General features: G+C 36.2%; 1 protein-coding gene across 3 annotated transcripts; it reads left to right on the forward strand.

Moving 5' to 3' along the window:
- The first annotated feature begins 429 nt into the window (after positions 1–429).
- LOC149222682 (uncharacterized) lies at positions 430–10339 on the forward strand. 3 transcript variants are annotated; one of them, XM_089385576.1, is made up of 11 exons: positions 430–948; positions 2561–2622; positions 2712–2776; positions 2873–5473; positions 5574–5655; positions 5785–5904; positions 6032–6145; positions 6247–6348; positions 6443–6496; positions 6576–6679; positions 9881–10339. In XM_089385576.1, exons 1-11 carry the CDS (start codon positions 795–797, stop codon positions 9996–9998), a joined length of 3576 nt encoding a protein of 1191 aa, XP_089241702.1. In that variant the 5' UTR covers positions 430–794; the 3' UTR covers positions 9999–10339. The 3 variants fall into 3 exon arrangements, with proteins under 3 accessions (XP_089241702.1, XP_089241703.1, XP_089241704.1); XM_089385577.1 differs by having other exon boundaries at positions 431–948; positions 6585–6679; XM_089385578.1 differs by having other exon boundaries at positions 431–948; positions 6443–6487; positions 6585–6679.
- Positions 10340–12709: the final 2370 nt, after the last annotated feature.

Below are 12709 nucleotides of genomic sequence, written 5' to 3' on the forward strand. Positions count from 1 at the left end.
TCGAATACACCTCTTAGCAAAATAAAATAATTATTAAGTCAAACCTCTATTTAAGTTTTCACTAAATATAATAGAAAAGATTCGAGGAAGTAATGGATGAAAACTTTAATTTTATTTTTTTAAATATAAACTTAACGAAAAAGTTAAATGTCTCCATTTTTGGAAATGACTACCAATGTAGTAAAAATTAAACGCTTTGTAAAGAGCAAAGTAAAACCCTGATCATTAAGTAGGTCCTAGTGGCAGTTAATCAAAGAATTCTCCGGCTTGTGGGTGAGATTATATTACCTGGCGGTGGACCCAGGGGTAGTGGTTACAGTTCAGTCCGCGGCTCCAACGGCTCTCCGGATCGTATGCTGCAAATTTCTAGGATACCCACTGGCCGTGATATCCAACGGACCAAATTCAAACTAATCTTATTTAAGCCGAATCCTGTGCCGGTACGAATCAAATGATCACATTAAGAAAATAAAATATGAAAGGGCTCAAAAGGGGCGAGGCTCGTTTGGGCTCCCTGGCAAAGCGATTTTCTGGGAAGAAAAATGTGTGTGTAGTTCGACCGGTCCATCTGGACCGTCCGTCCAGATAGATCGATTATTATTCATTATTCAGAGAGACATAGCGCATCACATTTGATGTGATGGGGGGGAGAGGCAGAGGGCGTGTTAATATGGCTCGATTTGGGGAATCTGCAATAGCAATTGCGATTATGTGGGGTTTGGATTTGAAGCATTGAGAGGTTTCTTTTGTTCGGAGGGATTTAAAGAGACACTGAAAGATAGTTACAGAGCAACATGGAGGGTTTTCAAGCGAGTTGGAAGGAAGAATCTCTCGACTTTCAGAAGGAGGAATTCTATGAGAGCATTCGAGCTCCCAAATGGATTGACTTCACTGCGCCCGATAGTGCAGAAGAGCCTGATGACAGGGCTTGGTTTTGTATTCAAGCTGGTATGACTCATTCCTCGATTCATTCATTGGGATTTCACATTTAGGTTCCTTTATACTAGTTAGTATGCATTAATACAAATGCTGACTAGAGATGGCAGGTCCGTAAATATCATACCTTTACTTTCTTTTGGTCAGAATGGGATGGGATGCTATTCTCATCATATTACAGTTTCTATTTCGTAAGGATAATGTTAATCTTAATCGGAACCCTCCAATCCTAGTACTACTAAAATCTACGAGGAGTTTTTCCTACATTGGATAGGTTTAAGTCATTTCGGTTTTTAAATTAATAGTTTATAAGTTGAGTTTTTTTATATAGTGGGAAACTTATCACAATTTTCAAATTAGCTGCATTAATTATTGTTATTAGCAAATACAGCTTCATTTATCATTATTATTTTGAGATAACTATCACTTGTTCTTATTAATAAATGTAAGTTGATTCATCAATATTATTCAAGGAAAACCACATCACCTAAAATTACTTGTAAATCATCAAAGACAGATTACATTCCTATGAAATGCCTGTAAATACTGAGCTGTTAACCTGTTTCCTAAAATCCTAAAAAACCGCTCTTAAATCTTAATCTATTTCCTAAATTCTGTTTCCTAAATTCCTATAAAAAAACATACTCTTAACCAAACTCTTAAATCCAAACTCTTAAATCCAGAGCTCTTAACTGAACAGAAACAATTTTAGAGCACCAAACTGTTAAATCCAGAGCTCTTAACTCAACAGAAACAGTTTTAGAGCAAAGTTTGAACTATATGAATATACCAGATTTATTTTACATGAAGTTTCCAATAAATAGGTTTGACTAACTGTAAAAGTAGATTAGAGTATATTGGGGATTATTAGTTTATCGGACAGCTAATCATCTAAGTCATGCGTCAATGGGTTCAGATCACCATATTCTTCATAACGTTCCTTAAAGAGTCCTTCTAGGATGAGAATGGACATCCTATCCTGACACAGAGGGATAGGGATCTGCCCATAAATGTAATAGTTATAGGTTTTCGACTGGAAATGCATTGGCGGACCTCTGATAACGATATGTATAACTATAACCAGAGTCTCTGGAGAACGTTATAGCAGAGGAAACATCACGCCCAGGCAAATTTGTGCAGTGGGTTGGTTGTATGATCAGATAGATTGTGGTTTGAAGGGTCTTGATCTTGACTGTGTGAAGAATGGTTGTTGGGTATCATATTTGGCATGGAAGTGGGTTCTCTGCGTTGTCTCCAGGTTTTTGATTGAATGAAATGAGTGATCTTAGATGTCTGATGCAAACCGAGTAATGCCACCATCAAATGTTTGTCATCCTATTACTTTGCTTCTATTGTTTTATTGAATGGATTAATAGATGTTGGTCGATTGGTTTTGTAATTTCTGGATGTTTGGGGACTGATTTTTTAATGTGGTTTATCCATTTGATTTGAAATTTATTTAGACTGATGTTCTGCAGTCAAAATTTAGCTTGTCAGGCACTTACTGTAGTCTTCTCAATCATGTTGTATGTTTCAGCGTGCTGTCAAATATGCACTGAGATATGAATGTGTCCAAAAAAATTGTCATATGCTAAACCGTAGCTTGTGTTATGTTCTGATTCAGGATGTGATCAGCAGCACGAGACAACTTTTGAGCAGACATCTCATCATTCGTACTTGCTGAAGGTTGTGTTTGGTTCCATTTATATAGTGGTCCATTCTACTTGCTATTTGATTCAACTGGATTAATTGTGGTTTGTGCTTCATATATGCAGTTTCAAGGATCCAAATCTGTTATTCACAACATGACAAGATTGCCAGCGACAGAGAAGAAATCGAGGTGAGCTTATGAACATTTGCACTATCCCCATCAACTATGATTTAGAAGTGAAGTCCTGTGATTGAATTTTTCTCTCTGTTTGTTTGTTATTATTAGAAGCAAAGCAAGAAGAGCTTCGCTATCTGCCCCAACATTAAAGGGAAAGGACAAGACACCAGGGAAAGTTAAACCTTATTTTATGTCTGCTGGTAAAATTAGACAAAAGCAGTGTTTGGAGAATGAGAACCCAAATTCAATGCCAGCAAATAACATTGCAGACCTAGCTTTGAAAATGAAAATAGATGTTACTGATGATGCTGAAGGTTTCTCAACTCCAAAACGGTTATCCAATAGTGCAGATGACATGGAAGCTTCTCAAAATTCCCAGCCACATGTTTTTACAGGAACAGCGATGGATGATGCTGCAGCTAATGCAATCCATTCAAATCGAAAGCATGGAAATAATCAAATAACAAAACTCACGGGAGCTTTCTCAACGCCTCGGATAAAGAAATGCTCTGTGAAAGCAGAACCCTTCCGAAGTATCCAAAGTTCAGCAAAGGCGTCAAATACTGCTACATCTATGAATGCAACAAGAAGTAGAACAACAGTGGTGAAGTCTATGACTTTCCAGACTCCAAGAAAAGTAATGGAAAAATCTCCTTCAACAGATATTACACCATTAACAAAAGTCTGTGCGGACCTGAAGAAGCTTGAGATAAGTGGGGAGATAAATCATGTACCAGGTCATTTCTGTAGATCATCAAGGTGTGCTGCAAATGATCCCAACTATTCTTCACCTGCAAGTGTGCCTACTAAGAAGTATCTTTCTGCTCGGAGTCTCCAGCCTAATCAAGCTACTGAGACTATATCATTAAGGTGTCATACTAAACCGAAAGGAGATGCTCCAAGCTCTTCAAAGACAAAGGATTCTAGAAGTTTACTGAGACACCCTCCTTCCTCACATAGAAGGGCTCTTTTCTCCGAGCAAGATATTGAGAATGAAAATATTCCAGGGACTGGTGCACAGACATTGGATTTGGAACAGAACAAGGTCAAAATATCTACAGAGAATAATTCTGCTGAAACTTTGGTTAAATATTTGTCTGAAAAGAGTAATCTTGAAGAAAATTTTCAGACATTTCAAATAAATGTATCTGTTCCAATTAAAGGTGAGGAACAGCAAGACAGTAAATTGGTCACGGAAGATGTCGAAATCTGTGGTTTTGATGTGTTAGGAAATGGCCTAGAGAAGAACAGAGACAGCAGCTTCTACATAAAAGATATTTCTGAGGTAGGAGGATTAATGAAAGATCCAATGTCAATCAATCATGAACAGACTGAAAGTGTAGGAACAAAAAATAATCTTATAGAAACTGAGGAGTGTGAATCTGGAGTGGAAGATCAGGTTGCTATTTGTGACCAGCATTGGAGATCAAGAGTGAATCAGACAAACAAAAATAAAGAAGCTAAGAGTTCCAATATAGATAAGCCCATTTTTGAGCAAGATGAAACAGTTATGCCAAATGATATCTTTGAGACGTTACAGCAATGCTTTGAGTCTTTGCTTAAAGAGGGTGAAAGTGACATGAAAAGTAATTCTGAAGAAGTTGAAATTGCAGTTTGTGAAGATGGACAAAATGATGCTCAAAAGGATATTCATGGGCAACCAGGTACAACAAATTTAGAAAAAAGATCAAGTGAAGCTCTGGTGGTTTCTAATGTTGAGGACAAAGGAGCCATAGGTGAAACTGCTATTGAAGTTCAGGTTGTTTCTGAAGCAGAATGTGACATTAGAAATGTAGAAAGGAAAGCAGATGAAATCTTGAAAATGGAATGTTATACAGAACCTGATAATAGAATTGTAGAAAGGCCAAATGAATTTCTGACAGATTATGCTGGTGGGAACAGAGGATCTATAGAAAGTACAACTAACTTTCAGCTTTTTTCTGGAGCAGATTCTGAGGAGAGAGGCATAGAAAAGAGATCTACTGGAATTCTGATACATTTTGATGCGTGTAATAATCAAGCCACAGAAAATAAAACAAATAAAGATCAGTTTGAGTCTGATTCAGAACCTGGCTATAGAGAACCTGGAAACCTCTCTTCTCATTCAAGAGAAAATGAAGACAAGAATACTGATTTTGAGGGTTCTGCATGCCAGGTAGAAACTCCCAAGGAACCAAATTCTCTTCAGTTTGAAGGTTCCAATGGTGTAATCTTCCGTTCAGATATTGGACCAGATCATAATGAAATTTCTTCTATTCCTCAATCAGAATTTAAGACTTCTCACTTTCTTGTGTCCAAATATTCAAACAGTGAGGCTGATTCTGATATGGCATCAGACTGCCGTGAAAATCTTCAAATTCCTCAATCAAAAGCAAACAATGAAACTAAATATGTTGATATGAATTATGCTCGTTGTCTAGGATCTGAAGAGACCTGCTCAAAACGAAGTTCGTCAGATACAATGCCTCAAGAGAATATTATGCCTATTGCATTTTGCAGTTGCACAGTAAATATTGCAGCTGATGCAACAGCAGACAGAGGCAGCATTCTGGGATTGGATTCTGAAACTTGTACCACAACTAACTGTATAAGAACGCCTAGGCACAAAGAGATGGGCAGTGAAGATCCTTCTCAGTCACCTGAGCATGAACACATGGGTGGTGAATCTGGCGAGAGGGACCTCTTTACTTCTGCAAAAGGAAAGAAACGGTGAGTTAACTATTTTAAATAGTTTCTTATTTTATATAAGTGGTCTTCCTTTTTGGTTAAAAGATAATCTCTTACATAACCTTTCGAGGATCTTTCACAGGACTAGTAGTGATATGAATTCAAAGATAAACTGTTCAAAGGGGGAGCTCTGTCAGGACGAAGGTTGTCAGAGTTCTGTCATGGTTAGTTTCTTAGTTCTTGCAGTTACCGTGTTTTTAGTAATTGATATTTTGAAGTAAACAGTGTACATTGGTAGCTGTGGTTTTATGCTTCCTATGAATGTCTGAAATTCATATATTTCTTGCCAACAGCTCAACTCCAATAGCTTGGCGCCTCAAATATCTCAAGATAATGGGACATCTGTGCTTCATGTAGTGAAACATAAGAAGCCTAAAACTACCTGCCCTAAGCCTTTTAGACTGAGGACTGCGGTAACAAACAGTTCATTTTGATTGCATTCAAGTCAAGAAAAATGAAATTGTTAAATAAAAAATCCAATTTGGAAACTTTTAGTTGTTTGGTGTGGAATACATAGAATTTATATGGGTTTTCTTGCAGGAAAGAAGAGCCAAGGAAGCAAGTGTGACCAAAAAGACGGAGGAGTCAATAGCTGATAAGGGAAGCTTACCAGTTTTCTCAGTTTCTTCTATTACTAGTGTGAACAAAACAAAGGTATGGTTTCCTCTGTTAGATTCAAGATATGTTAGGAATGGCTTCAAGATATGTTCTATAAGGACTAGAAGTTGCTGATATTACTGCATTTGTCTTTTTAGCATAAGGGTAAGTATCCACGGCTTGAACCATCAAAACCCAAGAAAGATAAATCAGAAGCTATTGTACAGACAAAATCATTGAAACCTGACAAAGATAAAACGGTGAGTGCTTTATTTGAACTTGTGTTTGTGCACTTCATCCTGTAAGGTTTTTATTGACTCCAGATTTCATATGGTGCCTTTTTCTTGATTGTAGAATATAGTGAAACCCAAGCAGATCGAAGTTCCGAAATCTGTGAAGGCAAGACCTGTGAGCGTTCTCTGTTTCTATTTTTTGACGTTGCATTTATTCGATTATCGTGACTGTAAAGTATTCACAATTTTCTTAGCATGTGCAGTTGGAAGATAATGAAGAAGTGAAAAATGCTTTAGTCAAGACAGTGCACCATGCAATTAAGATGCCATTCTTTGGACAACCTTTCAAACCTCAAAGGTCTTTCTATACTGCACTGTTTAATTCTCTTTTTTATGTTGTAGAAAAAAATTCAATTAAATAGTCCAGATAAGCTGATTTACTGATGTAGTTCATAAAAAAGGATGGAATTAAGGGGAAATGGGTGGTATTGTTTGTATATGTTATCTTGGAAAAAAATGATGTTGCAACGTACCAGCCAAAGTCAATTCTGAATATATAACTGATTACAATATGATACATGCATCTAATTTAAAGGAGTGCTCATTAGATTTAGTGTGAGCTCTATGGTACAGGCAATTTATTGTAACCAAAATTTTCTACCAAGCGTCTGTCAGACATGTTATACAGTTATACCATTGTTCATCCCAAAGGTTGAAGGATTTTGTAGTTATTCCTAGTATTCTGAATTTCATGACCAAATGCCTATAAAACATTTCAAAAGTGCCAAATTTGGATGTTCAAAGGAATTCCTATGCTCAAGGGATTAGTTTCTAGAAAATCTATACCATTGTTCATCCCAAAGGTTGAAGGATTTTGTAGTTATTCCTAGTATTCTGAATTTCATGACCAAACGCCTATAAAATATTTCAAAAGTCCCAAATTTGGATGTTCAAAGGAATTACTATGCTCAAGGGATTAGTTTCTAGAAAATCTATCCATTTGTATTTGCACCCAATGCAAAGTACCAGTGATCTATCTTTGCCACTGTTGAGATGATATGCACCAGTAAGATCCCAGCAGCTCTTAAAAAAGTTGATAGGGTGGCAGTACATCATCCTCTCTTTGGGTATACTAATGTTTGAAAAATTGGATAACATTAATTGTTAGCCTCCTCTCAGGTATTTTGAATTGGAGTAGGATAACGAGCTAACATTTTGGCCTTTCTATGATGAGAGGCATTACTGGAATCTGGCAATCAAAATCCTGCTTAAAACATGCTGAAATTGGGTGCTGCAACAAGACATTGATTCAGAACCATTGATATTCCCTCAGGGATCGACATTGTGCAGTCTCAGCATGCATATTGGCCATTATAGAAATACAAAATCATAATTTCTGGGTTTGAGCTCCAAAATTTCCGTAGATGCTTGATTCAGCATTTGGGAAAGGGCCGAAAAATTGGCAGTTGATCCTACTCCATTTGAATTTCCTTTTAATCCATTCCTCAGCTTCAAAAATTACTAATTAATGCCAGCTGTTTGTGTAAAATGACAAGGTGTGTAAAATGACAAGGTGAAACTTTTGCAACTTTGGCTGTTATCTTTTCTATATAAGCCGAGCTTTATCTAGCTAGTGAATTTGCAATTTCATTGTTAAAGGTCAAAGCAATAGCCTTCACCCCAACGCAGATCATGTCACATGAGACTTCATAGATCAGATCACCCACCTGCCAGACATTGCAATAAGTTTCACTTTACCTACCTAGACAATCTATCGCCTTGGGAAATACTTACGTAGATAATGCAATACCAAATCAAGACCACCCGGTGTTGTTAGTCTACAACATGATTTCTATGTTATCAATGGAATTTGTGTCATGTTTGAATAGCTTGCTGCCTTCTTACAAAAAAGAAGAAAAAGGTTTTTCAGAGGTGATAGTGAAAGAAAAATAGTGAAAATGAATTTTGAAAATACCTTTCAAACTATAACAATTTCAAAAGACAATTTTTGGAGATATAATACCTTTTCAAAGACAAATTGATCTGAGATAAATTGTAGACCAAGTAACACCATGAACTTATGGAATCTATTAATGCATTAAATTTCTTTGTTGTGGAAAGGACACGAGAGTATGACTTTGTATTTGATATTTTCAGCAAGGTTGTCATCTCACCATTAACTACACACATTAGTGGTTGTTTCGGTAAAGAAGGTTCTTAGTTGATTTTTATCTTTGTTAGCATACAATCAACAAAGCACCTATTGATTAGGCCTTTAGAAAACCTTTTTAGTTTTGACAGTGTGCTGAAGGAATTGATGAATCCCCATGATTGAAACTAACCAACCAACCACACTATATGGGTTGACACCTTTTATAGGACTTGCCAAAAAAATGGGGTGATCTGAGTGCCCCATATCAAACATCAAGAGAAACCTCTTCAAATGCATTAATCAAGAGGTTTACCCTGATTTATCTTAACAGTAGCCTTTAACAACTGAGATTGAGTAACATGGATAACCTACCTACTAGATACTTTGCACTTTACCGGCCTAGACAATGCAATACCTTGAGAAATACCTAGCTAGACAATGCAATACCAAATCAAGGTTACCCTATGCTATTAGTCTAAAACGTGATTTCTATGCTATCGATGGAATTCATGTCCTATTTGAAGATTTTGCCTAAAAAAATAAAAAAAATGCTATTTCAGAGGATTTAGAAAGAAGATACTGGAAATGAAAGTTCCACTAGGACAATTTCAAAAGGCAATTTTTGGAGATAAAGCACCCAATACTGTATCTTTATCTTTACAAAGACAGATTGAACTCAGAAGTCTAATAAATTGTAGGCCAAGTAACACCATAAACATATAAAGGCTATGATTGCTCTAATTCCTTTTGTTGTGGCTAGGGCCCAAGGAAAGGGTGTGAGAAGGCAACCTAATCTCTGATACATTATTGGTTGTTTGTGCAAACAAGGTTCTTAGTTCATTTATATATTAATACCCAGATCCTATCTCTGTTAACACAACATCAATAAAGCACCTATTGATTCGAGCTTAATAAAATCTTATTAGTTTGACAATGCACTGTAGGAAGTGATGAATCTACATGCACAGGTCTTGGCGAAAATAAAAATGGTGGTTGGGCACCAAATGACCAGCTGCACTATATAGGTTGACACCTTGTTTGGCTATTAGTTTTTAGAAAATCTATCCATTGTTTTTGTACCCAATGCAAAGGACCAATAATATATCTTTGCCCTTGTTGAGATCATCTATACTAGTAAGATCCCAACAACTCCAAAAAAGTTGATAGGATGGCAGTCCATCTTCTCTTTGGATTTGTCCTTTGACCTCTTAATGAATGGCCATGTTTATGCCCTTGATTTCCTATAATCTATATTTTCTACAATAGCTAATTATTGTATGTTGTTTCAGGACTAATTTGACATGTTCAGAAATTCTATTTATGTATATGCCGGTTGAATGCTGCATTGAGTAACTGTTTGTCTGTTTTAGAATATTGATCTGACATTCTCTTCTTTTGATATGACAGATCAACAAAAAAGCTTACCATTCCGAAGGAGCCGAATTTTCACCCCATTCATCCTAAAAAGGATTGCACCAAAGGAACTAGTGGTTTGGGCCATGGCAAGAAACAGTGGATTGACTGACTGACAATCAAATGTTAGATGTTACTGTGGGAAGGGTTTCCGAGTCTAATGTGTCTCTGTCTATCCATATTCAATGCAATATTGAATTGAGTTAATACTTTCTGCATGGTGTGTGTACATGCATATATAATGTTCTCTCTTATCTCCACTGCAATTAGTGTTATTTTTGTCCTAATAGTTCTTTTTTTTGGCGTATTTGTAAGTAGTAGTGAGAGGAATCTTATTGTAATGTGTAAAATAAGGGTCATATACATGCCATTCGGCAGTGTCAAAGCTTTTGTGTACTGATTGCTGCTATGTGAATATGATATAGATAAGTAAATATCAGTCGAAATGTCAAAATGAAGAAGTTAACAGGTGGTGTACTTTTGGTATTTCAATGCATCTATAAATAATGTGCTATGTTAGATATATAGGAGTAAGAAGAGAAATTTCATACTATATCACAATGGTTAAGAATTGAATCTTGTAGAAACTTAGCTTGCCTTTTTCATGTTGTGCAACATAGAAAACTTAATTCATATTGTTGAGAATTTTATTTTAAACTCATTGGTGAAGGAATTCCAATCTAAGTTGCCACTAGTAGAGGTTGAGCACCAGGTTGTATATTTGGATATGTTGACCAACTGTACCATTGTCAAGCTTCACCATCTTTAAGCCTACATCATGTGGATTTAGATGGGGTTGTATGAATTTATCATCTATTCAATGTACCATTACACACATGGATAGATACATCAAGAGTTAATGGAATCACCCTCATCTCATTCAACTTGTAAAATGCATCTCGCTTCTCTCAGTTCAACGAAGACATTGATTGCGCAGAGTGGCACTCTACAGCCCAGTATGGGGCGATATTGTTGCTGTAAATGTTTACAAACATTTAACATAAATATAAAAAAAATTAGTTATTAATGTTGGTATCGTCAATATTTCTTGTTTCCCATTGTCAGTTATTTTATTGCCAGTGATGCGCTGATAGCTCTGGCCTGATGCTTTAAGCTAAGGATTAACTGTTTTATTAAAGACGGATTTTATATACGATCGATATATTTGAACAGGTCGAAAACAAACATTCTTCAGTTTCAAATTCAACCCTTCGCAGTAGTCTGCGACATTGACGATGGCCTCATCCTCTTTATGTTCAACGAAGGAAAAGACAACCGGAGGAGGCCAAATTGTCTTACTTTAGAAATGGAAATGACCCATATCTTGCCTACTTTTTAATATTTAGGAAGTGCTTCTGCAGTGTCCATGTAATGGTCACAAACGCCATATTATGGATAGTCAAGATCGATGCATTCGTTGATAAAACCTTTGACAGTCATCATAAGCAATAGCTATTTCATTTACATCATATTTATTACATGGAGTTGGATTAGTACATTTTAATACTGTCTCTAGAATATCTGTAATCGAGGTTTCTTACTGTTTGCGAGTGTGCAGTTTTTGGTTGCGTTAGCTTCGTGTGCGTCTACACGTTATTTTTACCCAGAGCATTTTTCCCTTTTTCCTTTCAAACAGATTCAGTAAACATAAGTACATTTCTTCTCACCTGCTTTAACCACCCTTAACTTATTTTCTTTTTAAACTTGATTTGATATCAAAAACTATGTACAACGCCGCGTCTGAACAGTTTAAGCGGAGCACACTTTCATTATATTGTTTGCTCATAGATATCATGAAATGGAAACCAAATCAAACTCTGAGAGGGGAACTTTTGGTATCTTTTGATAGAGTTAAAATAGATCTAGGCGGGTTTTAATATCGTATCAAATATAGTAAAGAATAATATCATGTTTTTGGTTGTTCCATTTTGTTGCTAAATTCCATATTTAGCATCTTCTTAAACATCTTCTTAGTGAGTTTGGTATATCTTAATATCCAAATTTACGAACTTCAGTATCCCCATAATAACAAAATAACCCCATGTTCCATGTAACAAGTGACAACGGCCATTAACACAATATGTATAATAATCTTAAACTTCATCATAATTGACTACAACAATATAGTCAATTGCTATGTTGAAATTGGATGAGTCTATGAAGTATTTGATGAGTCAAGCGTACAATCTGTAGATGCTTGATTCAGCATGCAACTAGCAATTTCTCAGCAAAGAACCAGAAAGCCTATCTTTCTACTTCTCCCTTCTAATGGATTACAATGCTGCTCTTTTATATAATTGGCCTATTCATCATTCTTTACATATCGACAGAAATTCAATACACATCCTGAGATCATAATTTTTTTTGGGACAGGCTATAGTGCATCTAAGATATGCACCTTTGTACAGATCTGCATTCATTGCAAGGATTGAAAAACTAAAATTCAAGAGTTTAAATGATTATGAGCATTAAAAGTTTTGCTCTGTATTTCGCATGGATTGCCAAGGCCTTGCTGTTTTGCCATCTTCATACAGCCCAACTTTGTCGACCTACAGCAGGCCTTCCTTTGACAAATTGACTCACAGAATGATATCAGAACAGATCCAGAGGATAGGGAAAACAGACTTTTGTCTGTTGAGTGAATGGTTTGCTCTGCAGGTCCCATAGGATCAAAACAATTACTGAGATTATCATAAAGATGTGGTAGACATTCACCTATTGGAGTCTTTCCATTGCAAGGTTAACGTTAAATACACTCTGTTAGTGTTTAGGATTCTGTGCTTAAGGGATTTTGCTCTGTTTTTGCCCCATTCACTGCCATTG

The sequence above is a fragment of the Pinus tabuliformis genome, chromosome Q, assembly GCF_031772625.1.
Source record: "Pinus tabuliformis cultivar Carrire ecotype Pingquan chromosome Q, CPIR1, whole genome shotgun sequence".
Lineage (NCBI taxonomy): Eukaryota > Viridiplantae > Streptophyta > Pinopsida > Pinales > Pinaceae > Pinus > Pinus tabuliformis.

What these genes read in the sequence shown, in the direction of transcription:
- LOC149222682 (XM_089385576.1), top strand. Translation starts at nt 795, where the DNA reads ATGGAGGGTTTTCAAGCGAGTTGGAAGGAAGAATCTCTCGACTTTCAG. An exon ending in CTTTTAGACTGAGGACTGCG is followed by an intron (nt 5,905 to 6,031) that starts GTAACAAACAGT and finishes GTTTTCTTGCAG; the next exon opens with GAAAGAAGAGCCAAGGAAGC. An exon ending in CTAGTGTGAACAAAACAAAG is followed by an intron (nt 6,146 to 6,246) that starts GTATGGTTTCCT and finishes TTGTCTTTTTAG; the next exon opens with CATAAGGGTAAGTATCCACG.